The following is a 20,733-nucleotide window of genomic DNA, read 5'->3' on the forward strand; positions in this document are numbered from 1 at the left end:
CCCCCTTACTTTCTCCCAAGGCCTCGCGTCCCATGATACTTTCCCTTCTCCAGCTCTGTATCACTTTTGCCAATCACCTTTCCAGCTCTTAGCTTCATCCCACCCCCTCCGGTCTTCTCCTATCATTTCGCATTTTCCTCTCTCCCCACTACTTTCAAATCTCTTACTATCTTTCCTTTCAGTTAGTCCTGATGAAGGGTCTCAGCCTGAAACGTCCACAGCGCTTCTCTCTATAGATGCAGCCTGGCCTGCTGTGTTCCATCAGCATTTTGTGTGTTTTGTTTGAATTTCCAGCATCTGCAGATTTCCTTGTGTTTGCCCTTTCAATATTCGATAGGTTTCAACCACATCTCCCCTCACTCTTCCAGACTCCAGCAAGTACAGGCCCAGACCCATCAAATGCTCCTTATGCAGTAATTCCTTTTGTTCCCGGGACTGTCTTGTGTGACTCCTCCAGACCCTCAAATAAAGGAGCTGGTTGTGGACTACAGGAGGAATGGAGACAGGCTCGCCCCTGTTGACATCAATGGATCTGGGGTTGACAGGGTGAACAGCCTCAAGTTCCTCGGCATAAACATCACTGAGGATCTCACATGGTCTGTACATACCAGCTGTGTGGTGATAAAGGCACAACAGTGTATCTTTCACCTCAGACGGTTGAGGAAGTTTGGTATGGGCCCCCAAATCCTAAGAACTTTCTACAGGGGCACAATTGAGAGCATCCTGACTGGCTGCATCACTGTCTGGTATGGGAACTGTACTTCCCTCAATCACAGGACTCTGCAGAGAGTGGTGTGGACAGCCCAGCGCATCTGTAGATGTGAACTTCCCACTATTCAGGATATTTACAGAGACAGGTGTGTCAAAAGGGCCCGAAGGATCATTGGGGACCTGAGACACCCCAACCACAAACTGTTCCAACTACTACCATACAGGAAACGGTACCACAGCATAAAAGCCAGGACCAACAGGCTCCGGAACAGCTTCTTCCACCAGGCCATCAGACTGATTAATTCACACTGATACAACTGTATTTCTGTGTTATATTGACAGTCCTGTTGTAACACACTTTTTATTATAAATTACTACAAATTGCACATTTAGACAGGGATGTAACGTAAAGATTACTCCTCATGTCTGTGAAGGATGTAAGCAATAAAGTCAATTCAGTTCAATCCTTTCCCAGATAAGGCAGTCAAAACTGCTCGCAATACTGTGGTGGGAAAGACGAGAGATGAATGTTTCTCAAGCTGTGAGCAGGTCATTGAAGTTTCACCTCTGCCACTTCCTTCAGGCACCATTTAGGACAGATCCGTCCCATCACTCAAGCTGCTTGCTGGCTTCTCGTTCATGGAGAGGTCTTTCAACACTGTAGCCGAACGGGAATGACTCGGATGCTTGCAGTTTGTGCTCAGAGGCTTTTGGGACAGACACCAAGATCGGATAAACACACAGGAGATTCTGCAGGTGTCGAGTCATCTAGATCCCCGGGACACTGGAGGGGTGTGAACATAGACAACCCGTACAGCAGGGCACCCGTTTCCCTGCGTGCCCGCGCGTGTTCAGAATAAGCTGCAACGGTTTCCTATGAGAGTGCCAGGTGCGGAGGAATGACAGACTCCCGTGTTAAGGATGGAAACGAGAGTTCTATACATAGGAGTTTCAAAAATAAAACATCTGCCGTTCGACCAAGCGACACTCCGAGGCGAACCGTTCTCAAAACAAGGACCCCTCAATAAGCCCTAATCAGGAGTCTGCCTTGAACCATCGCGGAACGCGGAAATCCCCTGCAGGTCGAAATAAGCCCACTGCATAGCAGGACTAAACAGACAGCAGAAGGGCCTCACGACTCTTGTTACGGCCATTAACAAACACAGGTACTCCGGAGCCCAAAGTTCTGTGGCTCCCAGCCCAGGCCCCGTGAAGCTCGCCTTCTACCTTGTGGAGGTTTATTGTGTGAGTAAGGAATTTCCACACTATATTTTTCCCCAGTCGCTGAGTCTGCGTGGCTCAGTAATTAGTCAGTCAAGATCAGGGTCAAAGTGCAGTTACAAAGAAGGCACGACACCAGTTTGTATTTTATTAGAGGTTTGAGCAGGTATTGCGTGTCACCGAAAATTGGCAAATTTCTTCGGGTCTACCGTGGCGAGCATTCAGACCGTCTGGTATTGAGAGTGGGAAGCACCAGAGAAACATTGTGTGATGATCAATAAGCCAATCTCTCTCACCTGCCCCCCATCTTTTAACTGTACTCTTCATCTTTCCTCTCTCTCTCCAGTCATGCTGAAGGGCCTCGGCGCGAAATGTCGACTGTACTTTTTTTCCCACAGATCCTGCCTGGCCCGCTGAGTTCCTCCAGGTAGGTAGGGGTGTCTCCCTCTCCCTCTCCCTCTCTCTCCCCCCTCTCTCTCTCTCTCCCCCCTCTCTCTCTCTCTCCCCCCTCTCTCTCTCCCTCTCCCCCCTCTCTCTCCCCCCTCTCTCTCTCTCTCTCTCCCTCTCTCTCTCCCCCCTCTCTCTCTCTCTCCCCCCCTCTCTCTCTCTCTCTCTCCCCCCTCTCTCTCCCCCCTCTCTCTCCCCCCTCTCTCTCTCTCTCTCTCCCTCTCTCTCTCCCCCCTCTCTCTCTCTCTCCCACCCTCTCTCTCTCTCTCTCTCCCTCTCTCTCTCCCCCCTCTCTCTCTCTCTCCCCCCTCTCTCTCTCTCTCTCTCCCCCCTCTCTCTCCCTGTCCCCCCTCTCTCTCTCTCCCCTCTCTCTCTCTCCCTCTCTCTCTCCCCCCTCTCTCTCTCTCTCCCCCCCTCTCTCTCTCCCTCTCCCCCTCTCTCTCTCTCTCTCTCTCCCCCTCTCTCTCTCTCTCTCTCCCTCCTTCTCTCTCTTTTCCAGCTTCTGCAGATTTTCTCTCGTTTGCAATAAACCAGTTGTTTGGAATCAAATGACTTTAGCGCATTCAAATCCCAATCCACGTGGAATTACAATCCTCCGATCTTTCTTTCTTTTTTCAGGCAGCGGCACCAGAATCGTGCCGTTTTTTAAAACATATTTTTAGCTTTCCAGATAGTTCGTCCGAAGGTGAAACTTACTCAGTACCCCATTGGTCCAGGAGCTATCAGTCAAAGTAGTACTGAGAAACGTTGCACATTTATCGGCTGGCTGGCTTGTCCCACCATCAGCCTACCGATGAGGAGGCACGCAGTTATGCTGATTGACTGCCATCCTATATTATTGGCTGAGGGGAAGGTGTAGGGCGGGATTTCTAAACCTACCGCTTGGTTATTGGCTTGAGTCCACATCGCTCCGACAGACAGATGGGCAGTCAATCAGTGCCAAGACGGTTCTCTTGACCGGCAAGGTTTTGAGCCAATGATGAGGGGAAACAGGCGGGAACATATGGCGATTGGCTGGGGAGCCGACGCCTCTGTGGCTCAGTCCACCCGCCGCCCTTTTGATATTGACTGACGATACCACCAACCAATTATTCCGTCTCTTGTCTCTTAGCCACTGATTGATGGTAGTAGCGACCAATAATGCCACCTCCCGCCCCTTTGCCAATGACTGACAACAGACCCTGCCAGTCATCCTTCCGTCCCGCCCTTTTCCAAAGACCAAGGGAGGGCACTGGCCAGTTATCCCTTTGACCGGCAGGTGGCTTAGCCAGTGCGAATACCGGGCAATGGGCGGGTCCAGGCTGTAATTGGCCGCGCTGCCTGTGTCGATGTGCCGTCTCCGCCCCTTCTTCCTGTTCTTCTCCTCCTCCTCCGCCCGCTCATTCGTCATGGCGGAGTTCGGAGAGTTGCTGCTGTCGGTTCTGGCCGGTATCCGCGTGCCGCGCCCTGGCGATCGCGTCCACAAGGACGAGTGCGCCTTCTCCTTCGACGGCCCGGTGGGTTCATCCTGTGCGCCGGTTGTGTGTATGTGGGGATGTGTGAAGTGAGGGCTCAGCGGGGCGGCGGCGGGCCCAGTGAGACGGCGTCGGGTACTACGACTCCCAGACGGCTTCACGGCCCCGTTGGGCCGCCAAGCTGCCTGAGCTTGTCTATGCTGGCTGTTGGGAGTTGTAGTTTCTATTTCGGCAGGCTGGTCACTCGAGGCCATGTTGGGTTGTGTGAGCGTGCCGCCTGGCCTGCCGGGAGTTGTAGTTCCTAGTGGAGAGTGGGCACCGGCGATGGATGACAGTTGGGACTACATTACCCGGCGGGCTCCGGCCGGCTGGCGTAGACGCTGCGGGTCTCTGCAGAGAGAGAGAGAGAGAGATGGTTGGGGGGGAAACTGTGAACGCCACAGTCTGGGATCCGTACATAGTTATCGGGGGCTGGCGTTTGGGGGTGGTGGGTGGGAGTAATGGGGAGCATCTTCCCTAACTCTGGGATAAGTGCATAGTCATTGTGTGGCCTGGAGTGTTGGGGGGAGGGCGTCTCTGGTTCTGGGACGAGTGCATAGTCACTGCGGGGCCTGTGGTGGGTGAGACGGGGTTCAGTGTTGCACTGTCCCTGGTTCTGGGATCATAACGCAGTCACTATCTTCAGGACTCGGTTCCCCTCCAGTCTTGACGATATCCCTGTGAGTCTTGGCTACCACACACAAAATGCTGGGAGGATGTTCAGCAGGTCGGCGAGCCTCCGTGGAGGAGGGAAATGAGCGGCTGTCTGCCCTCCTGAGTTGCTCTGGCATGTTGTGCCTACGTGGCTGAAGATTTCTTGTTCTTGTGAATCTTCCCTGCGCCTTTCCAGCCAAATTGCCCCCTCACTAAGGTGACCAGAACACTGCACACGGTTTCCAGGTGTGGTCTCAGCATATATCCTACAGCGCAGTGCTTTTACGGGGCCTTCAGCCTGCGTTATTTTATATATAGAAACAGTAACTACATGGCTAGGCAAAGTCCACATTTCTCCATTCAGTACACCTAATCCTGGCAACATGTTCCAGGCACCCACCATGCTATGTGAATCAAAACAAAAGCATTTTAAACATTTCCTCCATCTCATGTAAAATGCATACTTTTCTGTATTAGACATTTTTGCCTGGGTAGGGGGTAAAGATAACAGCTGTGTACCCTATCGTGTAAGTCAATGTTAGTAGATTCGATTGATAAGATTTTGAGAACTTGTAACCCCCCATCTGCAGAGCTTCAGGGGAAACAAGCCAAGTTTGTCTGAAGTGAACTGGCAGCACGTGCCTTCTAAACTGGGGAACATTGTGGTGAAGCTCTTCTGCAACCCACACCCTTACTGTAATGGGGAGGAGGGACGGAGTGGTAACACAGAACATCTAGCACAGGAACAGCTCACTGTTGAGCCGCACCGATTAAGTGGGTGATCAAATGGCCAGTCAATCTTTTCTGCCTACGCCATGCCCATGTGCTTCCTTTTCCCTCGCATTCACCGGCCCGTTTTTATTATCATCATTGTGACTCTCCGTGGCAGCACAGACGGAAAGTGTGCGAGTGGCTGGCCTGACTGCAACCCGAGGCCACTCGCCTCGAGGTCTGGTGCTGATGCCACTGTGTCACCAGCCGGCCGTGTGCCTGTTTAAACGTTTCTTAAGAGTCCCTAATTTATCTGTCTCTGCCACCACCCTAGGCAGTACCCACTGCTCTTTGTGTGTGTGTGTACAATATTAAAGAAGTGACCCTTTCAACCTGAACCTACCCCCTCTCACCTTCAATGCCTGCACTCTGGTATATGACATTTCAACCCTGGGAAAGAGATGCTCTCTGTCCACTCTATCTCTGCCTCTCAGATGTTATAAACCTCCATCTGATCTCCCCTCAGCCTCCGATGCTTGGGCTCATCCGACCAGTACAGCACAGAAACAGGCCCTTCGGCCCACAGTCTTCTGAGCCAGCTAAAAAACAAATCAAACACTCATCCCTCCTGCTGACACAATGGCCCCATCCCTCCATCTTCCTCACCTCCAAGCACCTCATAAAAGCCTCAAATGTATTTGCACCTTCCACCATACCAGGCAGCACATTCAGGGATCTGAGGACATTCCTCTATGGAAAATAACTTGCCCCTCACATCCCTCTTGAACCTACCTCCTCTCACCTTCAGTCCCTGCGCTCTGGTATATGACATTTCAACCCTGGGAAGGAGATACTCTCTGTCCACTCTATCTCTGCCTCTCAGATGTTTTAAACCTCCATCTGATCTCCCCTCAGCCTCCGACGCTCCAGAGAAAACAACCCAAGTTTATCCTGCCTCTCGTGATAGCACATGCACTCTAAACCAGACAGCATCCTGGTAAACCTCTTCTGCACTCTCTCCAAAGCCTCAACATCCTTCTGATGGTGAGGTGACCAGAATGGTTTGCAATACTCTAGTTGTGGCCGATCCAGAGTTCTAACTAGATTTGCCCCTGCAGCATAACTTCCAGACTCTGGCATGCTCTGCGTCAACGAGGAACGGCAAGCAAGCATGCCATGGGGCTTCTTTAACACCCTGTCAACACGGGGGGGGGGGGGAGAGGGGCATTTTCAGGGAGTGATGTCTATGTCAATGCTGATGGGCAGCTGTAAGCCCCTCGGGATTTTATACGTTTCTAAGACACCGGTGCTCCAAGGAATAAAGGTGTACAACTCCGCCCCTCAAGTCCCACAAACATCTTTCCTGCGCCCCTCCGAGTTCAGAGTCATCTTTCCTCTGGCAGGGTGACCAGATTCTGAATGTAAAGCTCGGCCCCACCAGAAGCGCAATGTCATATCCTGGTTTCTGAACCCTTTGCCTGGAGCTCCCTGCCTTTTTTTATTATGCCTTGGACCGAGAGGGTCAGTGGAGCCCCTAAACTGGTGAAGACGAGCAGGTCGAAAGTCTGCCTTAGGGTTACTGTTCTCCAGGTTTATTGAGCATGCCGGCCAGGAAACAGATCTCAGGCTTGTATGTGGAGACGTATACGTCGCCGACATTATGTGCCGGGTCGGCAACGTGGGCGATCAGTCTCCACGACCGTCCTTGGCACCAGTGGTGGCATGACCAGGACTTGTGATCTGCACTGGTTGCTGGTACGAGCATCCGTCACCTGCTCCCACGGTTTCCCGTCACCCTGATCGGTGATGGTGACCCTACACCTGGCCCGAGGGTGGTCTGCAGGCTAGCGGAGGGAAGGAGCACCTTACACCTCCTTTGGTAGAGACGCATCTCCACCCCGACACCCAAACATATACAGATATATCTTTTAAACCGTCTATCGATTTGATCACCCCTCAATCTCCTGGGTTCCAATGAGAGAAGTCCCAAGAGGTTGGCAAGGGTGATTCCAGGAATGAGGGTGATCACACGAGGAACGGTTGATGGCTCCGGGTCTGTTGGAATTCAAAAGGATGGGGGGGGGGGGGGGATGTCATTGAAACCTTTTGAATGTTGAAAGGCCCAGACAGAGCAGATGTGGAAAGGTGGGAGAGTCTAGGACAAGAGGGCACAGCTTCCGGATGGAGGGGCGCCCTTTCAAAACAGAGATGCAGAGAAATTTCTTTAGCTGAATTTGTGGAATTTGTCGCCACAGGCAGCTGTGGGGGCTGGGTCGTTGGGTGTATTTAAGGCAGCGATGGATAGGTTCTTGACTGGACACGGCATATCAAAGGTTACAGGGAGAAGGTAGGGAACTGAGGGGAGAAAAACGAGGACCAGCCATAATTGAATGGTGGGGCAGATTCGATGGGTCAGATGGCCTAATTCTGCTGCTGTGTCTTCCAGTCTAACCCAGTTAACTTCTCCCCGTCGACTCCTGGCTGCTTTAGAAGACTGTGGGATCTCCAGCGAGTTTTCACGGTAGTTAACGAGACACTTTCACCCTAGGTTCAGCCCCGACGTTAAACTACACGGAGTAGCTGAGGGGCAACTTTCGGAGAACCGTGCTGCTGTACCCCTGGGCCCCTCCGTTCTGTAATGCTGCCCAGCGCCCGTTCAGTCACTGAGGATAGTTTAACTGGCTTCAATTTTCCGAAGTGCCACGCCTCCCCTTACTTGAATTAATCTGACAGAGGTGTGCGAGGGTCGATAGAGTGGGCGGCCAGTGCCAGTTTCGCAGCATGGCAGCGCCCAGTGCGAGAGGGCGTGCTGTTAAACTGATTGCAGGGAGGGCGGGGGTGAGGTTTTTTTTGCACAGAGCTCTGGGTGCCTGGGGCAGGCTGTCGGGGATGGAGGCAGTTAAAAGGCAACTGGACGGAAGTGGCGTATGGTAGTGCAGGGAACGCTCACAAAATGCTGGAGGAACTCAGCAGGCCGGGCAGCAACCATGGAAATAGACAGTCAATGTTTGGGTCCGAGACCCTTCGTCAGGACACATGAGCCCGACTCTTCACACTTTTCCACAGATACTGCCTGGTGTGCCGAGTTCCTCCAGCATTTTGATTTCCAGCATCTGGAGATTTTTCTCTTGTTTCTGTCTCCTATCTGACACCCACCCCACCTTCTCCAGCCCTGTATCTCTTTCACCAATCGACTGCTCACCCCTACCTCCTCTCCGGGTTTTACTGATCACCGACTACCTTGTACTTCTCCCTCTCCTACCGCCTCGCCCCCCCCCCCCCCTTACTCTTGACTTCTAGTCTCTTTTCCAGTCCTGATGACAGATCTTGGCCCGACTGCTTTCCCTTTTCTATAGATGCTGCCTGGCCTGCTGAGTTCCTTCAGCTGCGTGCGTGCGTTGGTTTGAATTACCAGCCTCTGCATATTTTCCCTCGTTTGTGACGATGGTGTTGTGGCCAGCGCAACACTTTACAGTGCAAGAGGCCCGGGTTCAATTCCTGCCCCTGCCTGTGAGGGGTTGGTACATTCTCTCCCCCCGTGACCGCATGGGTTTCCTCCGGGTGCTCCGGTTTCCTCCCACAGTCCAAAGACGTGCCGGTTGGTTGGTTAACTGGGCGATGTAGATTGTCCCGTGATTAGGCTGGGGTTAAATTTGGGGAGGAGGGGGAAAATTGTTGGGAGGCCTATTCTGCGCTGGCTTTGCTGAAATGGAGGGCTGTGTGTTGGGGGGAAGGTTGGCTCAATCTTCGAGTAGTTTAAGAGGTTGGCACAGCATCGAGGGCCGAAGAGCCTGAGCTGGGCTGATGCTCTCTGTTCTGTGACGTTGCTTGGCTCACTTACCCCGCTGATCGCAGTAACCAGCCTGGTCCAGGGTTAGCTGTACTCCCCGGTCTGCCCGCTCCCCATTGCTCTGGGATGGGGAGGATTGACGTTGGACTGGACGTGGAGGGGCTCCGAGGAGTCGAGGAGGGTGGGGGAGGGGGGTGTAGAGTTGATGTCCCCTTGTTCCCTGACTAATGCCCGGTTCTCCCTGGCTCAGGAGTCGGAGGGCGGCCTGTACATCTGCATGAACACCTTCCTGGGCTTCGGCAAATCCTTCGTGGAGAGGCACTACCGCAAGACGGGGCAGCGAGCCTTCCTGCACCTCAAGCGTACACGGGTACCGGTGAGTGACCGCTCCCTCCGTCGACCCCGCCTGTAAACCCTGTCCGCCCACCAGAGTTTGGCCGTCCGGCCCGTTGGGCCTGCTCCCCCGTCCTGTCATGGCTGATTTATTACCCCCTCTCGACCCCGTTAACTTTGACGGCCCCACTAATCAAGAACCTGCCAACCTCTACTTTCAAGGTGCCCGGCAACTTGGCCTCCACTCCCGTTCCGTGGCAACGAATTGCACAGATTCATCGCCCTCGGCAAGTTCCTCCTCACCTCTGTCCTAAAGGGACGCCCCTCCGTTCCAAGACTCATCCGGACTCCCGCACCCTCTCCGCGGGCCTCTCCCCAGAATGACCCCGGGGAGGAAAGGGTTAACCCGTGAGCAGCGTTCGATGGCTCAGTTTGGAAGAGTGCAGTGAGATCTCACAGAATCCCGTCAAAGTGCTGGCGCAGAGCCCTCACACGCTGCTCGCAGGTTAACCCTTTCATCCCCGGGATCGTTCTGGGGAGCCTGCTCTGGGTCCCCTTCAATCCCTTTCTTGTCCAAGGTTGCCGAGAATACTGTGCACCGTCTGTCCAGTGCCTTGTCCGGCCTCCGCTTTACACCTCTGATTTAATATTTCAGTCCCTTTTAAATGCTAACCTTGCCCCTGCCTTGCTACCATCATAATCTGACTTATGTACTTTCAAACCTCCTCAGCTTCTCCTAATTTTTTGCTCCCTTACGTGCCCTGATCTCTTTGACTTCCCTGGTCAGCCAGGGATAGAGATACCATCTGTGTTGACGTCCCTCGTCATGTGATCAACCTCTTTCTGGTCTCCCCTCCTGTTCCGCTGCTCCAGAGAAAACCGCCCAGATTTATGGTCTTACGGTTTTATATAAGAAAAACTGAAACATATAGAAATTAGACACGAGCTTGCCCCAACACGCCCCTGAGCTTCCCTTCCCTTGCCGGAAGTGCATGCCCTCTGGTGTGGGATGTCTTCCCGGCTGGCTACCCCAATCTGCGTGCGTGTCTCTCGCAACCTCATGCGATCGCTCCTCAGCCTCCGCCGCTCCGGAGAAAACAAACCCAGGCTCGCCCGACCGGCGACACACCCACAATGTTGAGCTGGACCAGCTGACAAATAAGCCAAAAACACCCAAACGCTAATCCCTCCTACCATGTCCCCAATCCCTCCATCCTCCACACATCCATTGTCTATCTGAACATCTTTTAAAAGCCTCTCGTGTATTTGACTTTACCACCACACCAGGCAGCACATTCCAGTCATCCATCACTCTCTGAGTAAAAAACTTACCCCTCACATCCCCTTTGAACCTAACTCCTCTCACCTTCAATGCCTGCACTCTGGTAAATGACATTTCAACCCTGGGAAAGAGATACTCTCTGTCCACTCTATCTCTGCCTCTCAGATGTTATAAACCTCCATCTGATCTCCCCTCAGCCTCCGACACTCCGGAGAAAACAACCCAAGTTTGTCCGGCCCGTCCTGTCAGCACGTGCCCCCTAAGCCAGGGACCTCTTGGTAACCCTTTCCGGAGTATCCGTCCCATGAGGTGGGGGTGACCAGAGTTGATTGCAGTACACCGAGCGTAGCCGAGTCGGGGCTTCGAGAAGCTGCAGTGGGACCTCTCAGTCTCCCCCCAGCCAGTGCCGGCAGGCTTGCCGAACGCTGTCCTTCCGCTTTCAGCAGGCCCGTACCTCCTGCCGCCCCCTCGTGCTCATTCTCCCGAAGCGTGGCGCCTCGCGAACCACCCGCCCTCGGCCTTTCCCCCTCCGCCCGCACCGGCAGCTAGGCCGATCGACCTCGTGTGTGACCCCGTCACTCTGCTTGGCCGCAGAAGCTGGACGACGGGAGCAGTGGAGCCGGAGACCCTCCCAAGAAGAAACCCACCCGCCTGGCCATCGGTGAGGAACCCGGCTCGCGGGGGGGTCGGGGCAAGGGAACACGCACACGGTGCTGGAGGAACTCAGCAGGCCAGGCAGCATCTGTGTGTGGGGGGGGGGGGTCAACGTTGCAGGGCAAAGCCCTTCGGCAGGACTGGAGAAGCAAAGCCGAGAAGTAGATCTGAAAGGTGGGGTGGGGGGGAGAGGGAAAAACACAGGCGAAACCTGGAGGGGAGGGATGAAGTAAAAAGCTGGGAAATTGACTGATGGGAGAGACCAGGGAAGAAAGCGAAGGGGGAGGAGCGCCAGAGGGAGACGATGGGCGGCTAAGGTGAGGGAGGGAAGAGGGGGTGGGGAATGGTGAAGGGGGAGGGGGTGGTGTTGGGAAGCATTACCGGAAGTTTGAGAAATCGATGTTCGTGCCGTCAGGTCGGAGGCTACCCAGACAGGGTATGAGGTGTTGCTCCTCCAATCTTAAGTGTGGCCTCCTCGTGACAGTGGTGGAGGCCATGGATAGACGTATCGGAATGGGAATGGGAAGTGGAAATGAAATAAGTGGCCACTGGGAGATCCCACTAGTTCTGGCAGAGGGAATGTAGATGCTCGAGGAAACAGTCTCCCAGTCTGCGTTGGGTCTCTGCTATACAGGAGGCTACAACGGGAGCACCGGATACAGTAGGTGGCCCCAACAGACTCACAGGTGAAGTGTCAGCTCACCTGGAAGGACTGTTTGGGGCCCTGAATGGTGGTGAGGGAGGAGGTATAGGCACAGTTGTGACTCTTGTTCCGCTTCCAAGGGTAAGTACCAGGCGGAGATCAGTGGGGAGGGACGAGCGGACAGGGAGTTGTGTCGGGAGCGATCCCCGTGGAAAGTGGGGGGAAATTGCAGGGAAGATGTGTTTGGTGGTGGGATCCCGCAGGAGGTGGTGGCAGAAGCTTTGGAGAATTACGAGCGGAGGCTGGCGGGGTGGTAGGTGAGGACGAGAGGAAGCCCATCCCGGGTAGGGTGGCGGGAAGAGAGGGGAAGGGTGTTTCCAGGACAAAGGAGAGGGTGGTGAGAGGCTGTGGTGGGTGGAGGTGGGAGAGAATGGGGACGGGGCGGGGGGGAGAGGAGGTCACGGGCTTGACGAAGGGAGTCTGTGGGTTGAGGGAGGGGTGAGATACAGAGAGGGAGGGCAGAGCCATATATCATTGTAAGAGGCCCCTTCAGCCCACTTAGCCATGCTGACTCAGGTGCCCAGCCAGACTAGTCCCCCCTGCCCGTGTTTGACCCTCTTGCCTCTGGGACACGAGGAGGGTGACTCGGTTGCCCCCTCATGAGGTACACCTGCATGCCAAATATCTACTCGGCCCATCGTGTGGCAGCAACTCTTTGCGACAAAGCTTTGTGGGCAAGGTCAGGAGGCTCAGACCACACAGGGGAGATCCGCTGGGAGTGACTTTGTCCGTGGAATGATGGTTGGTGTTTTGAGCATGTCCGAAACTGCTCATCTCTTTTCCACACACAACCGTCTCTGGAGTGGGCGTCCCCGAGCTGCGGTCCGCCGACCCTTCTGTCGGTCCATCGCGTAGAAAAGGCTGGGAACCCTGCTCTAGAGTTTACAGAGTGTGGCTTGAGAGACGAAAACACGGCCGGAGAGCGGCAGTTCTGTGGGCGAGGGCGCCTCGTCAACGAGGGGAGTCAGAGGAGAGTGGCCCAGACTGGTTCAAGCTGATGGGAAGGCGACAGGAACCCAGATAACCGCGTGCTACAGCAGTGCAGAAGGGCGTCTCTAGAAGCGGACGGGGTAGAGCGGGAGAAGACCCTGAACGCACACTCAGTGGCCGCTTCTTTGGGTGCAGGACGTCCCTGGTAAAGTGGGGACTGAGTGCACGTGAGCTGTAGGTCCTTGCTCCCTACTGCGTGACTCTTCCCTCTCCACACACTTAATTCAGAGGTCCGTTAAATGTTGCTAACGTCGGGGGGGAGATGCGTCCCTGCCAAAGGAGGCGTAAGGCACTCCTTCCCTCCGCCAGCTAGCAGGTCACCCTTGGGCCTTTCGGGGTCATGGGGGCAGGTGGTGGATTTTTGTTCCAGCAGCTGGTGCATATCACAAGTTTAGACGGCACTGACAATCCCTGAAGAGTATCGATAATAGAAACATAGAAAACCTACAGGATAATACAGGCCTTCGGCTCACAAAGCTGTGCCAAACACGTCCCCACCTTAGAACCATAGCCTTCTATATTTCTATACTCCATGTATCCATCCAGGATACATCCATCCATCATGTATCGTATCTGCCTCCACCACAGTTGCCTGCAGCCCATTCCACACACTCACCACTCTCTGAGTAAAAAAAACTTACCCCTGACATCTCCTTTGTACCTACTCCCCAGCACCTTAAAATTATGCTCCCTCTTGCTAGCCATTTCAGCCCAGGGAAAAGGCCTCTGACTATCCACACGATGAATGCCTCTCTTCGTTTTATACACCTCTGTCAGGTCACCTCTCATCGTCCGTCGCTCCAAGGAGAAAAGGCCGAGTTCACTCAACCTATTCATAAGGCATGCTCCCCAATCCAGGGAACATCTCTTGTAAATCTCTCTGCACCCTTTCTATTGCTTCCACATCCTTCCTGTAGTGTGGTGACCAGAACTGAGCACAGTTTTCCAAGTGGGGTCTGACCAGGGTCCTATAGAGCTGCAACATTACCTCTCGGCTCTTAAACTCAATCCCACGATTGATGAAGGCCAATGCACCGTACGCCTCCTTAACCACAGAGTCAACCTGCACAGCTGCTTTGAGCATCGTATGGACTCGGACCCCAAGATCCCTCTGATCCTCCACACTGCCAAGAGTCTTACCATTAATTGACCTACAAAAATGAACCACTTCACACTTATCTGGGTTGAACCCCATCTGCCACTTCTCAGCCCAGTTTTGCATCCTATCAATGTCCGGCTGTAGCCTCTGACAGCCCTTCACACTATCCACAACACCTCCACCCTTTGTGTCATCAGCAATCTTACTAACCCATCCCTCCACTTCCTCGTCCAGGTCATTTATATAAAAAAGATAATGGCTAGGGGTAAAGGCGCTGGCCAGAAGGCGGCAGTGGCAAAGTGCTTCTGTTGAAGAGTTTGCTGGGAACGGTCATGGTCGTGGATCGAGATGACGGGTGGAAGACCACGGCTGCCCACTTCATAGGGGAATGTACCTGCCTTCCTGAACCACTTCCTCTGGCAGATCATCACACATACACGCCGACCTCTGGGTGGGGAGAAGTAGCCCCTCGGTCCCCTTTTAGATTATTCCCACCCATCTGAGGCCCAGGGAAAAGGGTGTGTGCATTCATACTTGGGGTCAGGGTTATTCTCACCGACGTAGAGTTCCGCCACACATCTACAGCAAGGATGCCTCAGACTTTGCCCAGTATTGTCTTTGTCCACGTGGACTGGAGAGCGAGCTTGTAAATGTGGCAGCAGCAAAGGACGTTGGGAGTGGCGAGGGTGGAGTGCCGCGGGAGGGGTGTGCGACAGGTGGCAGAGAAGGAGGGCTGGTGCGGGTGCAGACACACCCACCCCTGAGACACCAGGCAAGGTCACTCGATTCCAAACGATTGGTTTATTGATCATTGCAGAATGTCTCTGTGGCGCTTCCCTCTCCTTTTCCCCTTTTCCCAACCTTGATTCCCCCTCTCCCTGCCTCCCTGTCATTGCTCCAGACAACAAGAATGAAATGCTACCCCCTTCTGCACAAGAACAGATATTTGCAATGCGTGCAGTACGGTTTAATTACTATAATAATTAGTAACGCTCAATGTGTGGCGTGTGGCCAAGTGGTTAAGGCGTTGGACTAGCAATCTGAAGTTCGTGAGTTCGAGCCCCAGCCGAGGCAGCGTGTTGTGTCCTTGAGCGAGGCACTTAACCACACATTGCTCCAGTCCACCCAGCTGAAAATGGGTTAACGTCGCGATAGACTGGGGTCCTGTCCGTGGGAGGGGGGGCGGGTAGTCTCGTACTCTCAGTCACTTCACACTGCGGAAACTGGCATAACCACCGGCCTGATGTAACACTCAAAAGGCCGCTTCGTGTCGCGTTATTTGGCTGCACACCAGCTCTCGGGAAGAGGCTGTTTTTTGTCGTACTGCCTTGGCTGTGATGTTCCTGAATCTCCCACCAGACAACAGGAGGTTGATCAGGCAGTGACCGGGATGAAGGCATCGAGAGTTGTAGATTGTCTCCAGGTAGTCCTGGGAGTCGGAATTGTGAAATTTGTTGTTTAGACCACAAGACCTCGGAGCAGAATTTGACCCATCAAGTCTGCTCCGCCATTTCATCTCGGCTGACCCATTTCCCTCCCTCTCAACCCCAATCTCCTGCCTTCTCCCCGTCTCCCTTCATGCCCTGACCAAACAGGAATCTATCAAACTCTGCCTTAAATATACATTAAGATTTGGCCTCCACAGCTGCCTGTGGCAAGGAATTCCACAGATTCACCACTCTCTGGCTAAAGAAATTCCAAAACATCTCCATTCTAACAGGACGCCCCTCTGTTCTGAGGCTCTCGTCTGATCCTAGAAGAAACATCCTCTGCACATCCACTCGGCCATTCGCTAGGTTTCAATGAGGTCACCATTCATTCTTCTGAATTCCAGCGCGTACAGTCCCAGAGCCATCAGACACTCTTTGTATGACAACCCGTTCAATCCTGGAATCATTTTCATGAACCGCCTTTGAACCCTCTCCAGTTTTAGTATGTCCTGTCTAGGATAAAGGGCCCAAACCTGCTCACCGTACTTCAATGAATACCAGTCACCCCAAGTTGCAGGGCAGAAAAAAGGTGGACACTCACACTTTCCCCCAGGGCAGGGGAGCGCGAAACTCGAAGGCACAGTTTTAAAGTGAGAGAGGAGGAAGGAGCCTGAGGGGCAAGTTTGTCACACACAGGTTGGTCAGTGTACGGAACGAGCTGCCAGACTGTGAGACATTGGAGCAGAATTAGGCCTGTTTCTGTGCTGTACTTTTACATGACTCTATACACACACGGACTTGGCCTCCACCGCAGTCTGTGGCAGAGCATTCCACGGATTCACTACTCTCTGGCTAAAAAATAAATTCCTTCCTACCTCTGTTCTGAATGGTCACGCCTCAATTTTGGGTTCTAGACACACCCAACGTAGGAAACATCCCTTTCACACCCTATCCAGTCCTTTCAACATTCGGTATGTTTCAATGAGATCTCCCCGCATTTGTCTAAATTCCAGTGAGTACAGACCGGAAGCTGCCAAACACGCCTCATATATTAACCCCTTCACTCCCAGAGTCATCCCCGTGAACCTCCTCTGGAGTCTGCCCAATGTCAACCCATCCTTGCGGAGAGATGGGGCCCAAAACTGTTGACAGCGGTTGAGGCAGGAACTAACAGTGTTGTCAGCTATGTGGGCGGTAAAGGTTTATAGGCTGAGGGGCCAAACACAGGCAAGTGCGACAAGCTTTGACGTGTGTCATGGCCGGCAGGGAAAAGAGGGGCATTTTTCCGTGAAGGGAAGGGTTGGAGTTGCGGGGGAGAGCAGGGAGTGAGTTGTGGTGCTGGGTGGGGGGTGGGTTGGGGTGTGACTGGGTGAAGAGGGCCCCGTCTCAAATCCTGTCCCTGCCTCCTGCCGCCCAGGTGTGGAAGGAGGGTTCGAGGTCGACTCGCAGCCCTTTGAGTACGAGGAGGAGGTGAAGGTCGTGATCCTGCCGGAGAACGTGGTCATTCCCCGCGATGCACTGACGCTGATGCCAGCAGCGGTGCGGGACCGGGTAGGTGCACCAGCCCTCTCCCTCGCGCGTGGCATCATCTGTCACCCCCCCGGCAGCGAACCCAGGGTAGGCGCCGAGTGCTTTTCGGGACAGGTCACGCACACACCTGCTTCTCGGTCCTGCACCACCTATCCCGAACCGGGGTGGCTTATTACGGCAGCTGCACTCTCTGTGGCGGCCGGAAGCTTTGGGAGAGTGTGGACGCGGGTCATCCCGTCCTCAGAGTTGGGTTTATCCTCACCGACCTACACCGTTAAACTTATTCAGTGCGTCACTTCCAGATCGCCATGTCGTGAGGAAGAAGCTGGTCGCTAGACGCTGAGTGTGGTTCTTGAGGCTCCTGTACCTCCTCCCTGACGGTAGTAGCAAGAAGAGGGCACGTCCCGGCTGCTGAGGGTCCACGCTGCCCCTGACGGTTGTGCCCGTGATGGAGCCTGTGGCCCTTTGCAGACTCCGCCCACCCTGTGCGTATGTTTCCAGTCATGGACTCATGTCCGTCGCCAATGCATTTCCCCGCCCGCTGCTCCCGTCTGGGCACGGTTGGACCTGAGGCTATTTGGATCTCTGTCCTCCACGTGATTATCTCCACAGCTTTTAACGATGCCAGGCTCAAACTCTTGTTTTTTAAAGACCGTAAGATATAGGAGCAGAATTAGGCCATCGAGTCTGCTCCGCCGTTTCATCATAGCTGATCCAGTTTTCCTGTCAGTCCCTGTCTCCCTCCATGCCCTGACCAATCAAGAATCTATCAATATATCAACTTGACATCCACAACCATCTGTGACAATGAATTCCACAGATTCATCACTCTCTGGCTGAAGAAATTCCTCCCCATATCTGTTCTAAAAGGAGGCCCCTCTATTCTGAGGCTGTCCCCTCTGGTTGTAGACTCTCCCATCAAGGCCTTTCACCATTCGATAGGTTTCAATGAGGTCACCATTCATTCTCCTGAACTCGAGTGAATACAGTCCCAGAGACATCAAACGCTCTTCACATGATGAGCCATTCAATCCTGGAATCATTCTAGTGAACCTCCTCTGAACATCTTTGATTTTACCGAGTCAGCGGGAAGTGTAGACGGAGTCGATGGAAGGAAGGTGGGTTTCCACAATGTGCTGAGCTGTGTCCATAACTCCTTGTGGTCACGGGTGGAGCAGTTGTTGTGCTGTCAGCTGCGAGGCAGACAATTGCAATTCCTACGCAGAGTTTCTGCAGATGCTGGAATTCCAGTGTGTGTGTGTCTGTGTCTCTCTCAGCCTTCTCTCTCTCTTGGCCTCACTCTCACTTCTTTTGCTCCTTTCATTCTCGCTTCCTTCACTCTCTCTTTCTGTCTCTGTCTCTCTATCTCTTTGTCTCTGTCTGTCCCTCTGTGTCTCTCTCTGCCTGTATCTCTCTGTCTCTCTCTGTTTCTGTCTCTTTCAGACACACAAACTCAGACAACCAACCCACCTCCCCACCGCCCCCAGAGGAGCTCAGCTGGTCAGGCAGCAGCTACAGAAAGGAGGATTGTGTTGATGTTTTGGGCCGAGACATCAGCCAGAAAAAAAGGCTGACTCTTTATTCCTCTCCATAGACGCCTGACCTGCTGAGCTTCTCCAGCACTGTGTGTGTGTGTGTGTGTGTGTGTGTGTGTGTGCGCGCGCACGCGCGCGTTTGTGTGTGTGTGTGCGCGCGCACAACTCCAGGTAGAATGCTTCTGTGGGTCGATGAGGACAAGGCAAATTTAGACAGCCTGCTGAGGAAGGAGAGGCATCATTTGCCTTGGCCAAAGCTGTAAACTGAGCTCCAGGTGAACTGCAACGTAACCTCCCACAACCCCTGTGCCAGGTGCCCTGACTGATGATGGCCAGTGCGCCAGAGCCACCTTCGACTCCTTGCCTACCTTGGAGCCCGGTTTCCGCTCTGCCCTTTCTCTATAACACTCAGCTGCCTTCCCCTGGGAGTGAGATACAGACACACACACACACACACACACACACACACACACACACACACACACACACACACACACACACACACACACACACACACACACACAGAGACACACACACACACAGACACACACACACACACACAGACACACACACACACACACACACACACAGAGACACACACACAGAGACACACACACAGAGACACACACACAGAGACACACACACACACACACACACACACACTGTCCCCGGCGTGGGCGTCACGTGACCCTGCCGTTGGTAACGCTTTCGCCCCCTCCCTTCCTGCAGGTGTCGGCCTCCATCGAGGCACTCCTGGCCGCGGACTCAGCCTCGCGGAAGCAGGAGATCGAGGCGTGGGATGGGGAGGTGCGGCAGGTGTCAAAGCACGCTCAGGGGCTGAAGCAGCTGGAGAACAGCCCCCGCATCCCCCCCTGGTGAGTTTGCAGGGTGCGAGGTGGGTGATATGGGAGAGGGGGGAGACAATCCCCACACCCCCCACCTGGCGTGAGTCAGTGGAATGGGAGGGGTACCTCTGCATCCTGCCTGGTGTCCGTGGGGTGGGGGGGAGCACGGGTAGCTTTGCCTCTCGTCTCAGTTTAAGGTACTGATGGATCTCTCCCACCTACTCCCACCCCCTGTACTATATCCCTCTCCCTCTACTCTCCTCTCCCTTCCCCTCCCACTCCCCTCCTCTCTCTCCCCTTCCTCCCCCTACTCTCCTCTCTCCCTCTACCCTCCCCCTCTCTCCCCGGCCCTCCCCTCTTCCCCGTCACTCTCGGCTCTTCCGGCTCCCTGACTCTCTACCCCTCTCTCCCTCTTTGCCCTCCTTTCTCTGCTCCTTCATACTCTTCCTCTCCCCACTCCCACCTGTCCTCCCTCCTTTCCTCCTCTCCTCTCCACTCCTCCTCCCCTCCCCCATCCTCCCTCCTGCCTGCCCTCTCCTCCACCTCCCTCCCCAGCGGCTGGCGGTGTGCTCAGTGCGAGCTGAGGGAGAACCTGTGGCTGAACCTGACGGACGGGTCCATCCTGTGTGGCCGCCGCTACTTCGACGGGAGCGGGGGCAACAACCACGCCCTGGAGCACTACAGCCGCACCAAGTACCCCCTGGCTGTCAAGCTGGGCACCATCACTCCTGACAGCGCAGGTCCGTCTGGGCGCGGAGGGAGGGAAGAGGGGTAGGGGAGGGAGTGAGTGATGGAGGGTGGGTGGGAGGGGATAGGGAGGGTAAGGATTCGGGGAGAAAGGATTAATAGGGAACTGGGGGTAGGATGGGGGGATAGGGGCGAGGAAAGGCAAAAGTGGAGGGGAAGGAGATAGAGGGTGTGGGAGGGAGGGCAGGAGGAGGGATTGAGGAGTGGAAAGAGGGGGGGTTTGGGGCGTGAAGAGAGGGCGGAGTGGAGAATGAGAAGGGGAGAGTGGGAGGGGAATGGAGGGAGAAGGAGGGTGTTGGATGGAGGGGCAGATGGAGAGCTGAAGGGAGGGTGGGAGATGACGAGGAAGGATACAGGAAGATGGGAAGGGGAGAGATGGGGGCACAGGGATTCTATTCTCGTTCCCTCCACTCTGCATTTTCTCTGTAGAGGTCTGTGTGTATGTGTCGCTCTCCATCTCCCTCACTTTATCTGTTTTTCTCTCTGAATCTCTGCCCCCTCCCTCTTTCCCATTCTCCCACCCACCCACCTGGACTCCGTTTAATCCTCGCCTCTGCC

The 20,733-nt window shown here is 54.3% G+C and overlaps 1 protein-coding gene across 2 annotated transcripts in view; it reads left to right on the plus strand.

The window, feature by feature from the left end:
- Window positions 1-3,716: 3,716 nt before the first annotated feature.
- The window catches only part of usp5 (ubiquitin specific peptidase 5 (isopeptidase T)), a 35,157-nt gene continuing 18,140 nt past the window's right edge, over window positions 3,717-20,733 (plus strand). For both annotated transcript variants that reach the window (XM_059955506.1, XM_059955507.1), the window contains exons 1-6: window positions 3,717-3,875; window positions 9,278-9,403; window positions 11,237-11,303; window positions 16,936-17,069; window positions 19,313-19,458; window positions 19,984-20,168. In XM_059955506.1, coding sequence (XP_059811489.1) covers window positions 3,768-3,875; window positions 9,278-9,403; window positions 11,237-11,303; window positions 16,936-17,069; window positions 19,313-19,458; window positions 19,984-20,168 — 766 coding nt within the window. In that variant the 5' untranslated portion in view covers window positions 3,717-3,767. The remainder of the gene's footprint in view (window positions 3,876-9,277; window positions 9,404-11,236; window positions 11,304-16,935; window positions 17,070-19,312; window positions 19,459-19,983; window positions 20,169-20,733) is intronic.

This window comes from Hypanus sabinus, chromosome 32, assembly GCF_030144855.1.
Source record: "Hypanus sabinus isolate sHypSab1 chromosome 32, sHypSab1.hap1, whole genome shotgun sequence".
Taxonomy (NCBI): Eukaryota; Metazoa; Chordata; class Chondrichthyes; order Myliobatiformes; family Dasyatidae; genus Hypanus; species Hypanus sabinus.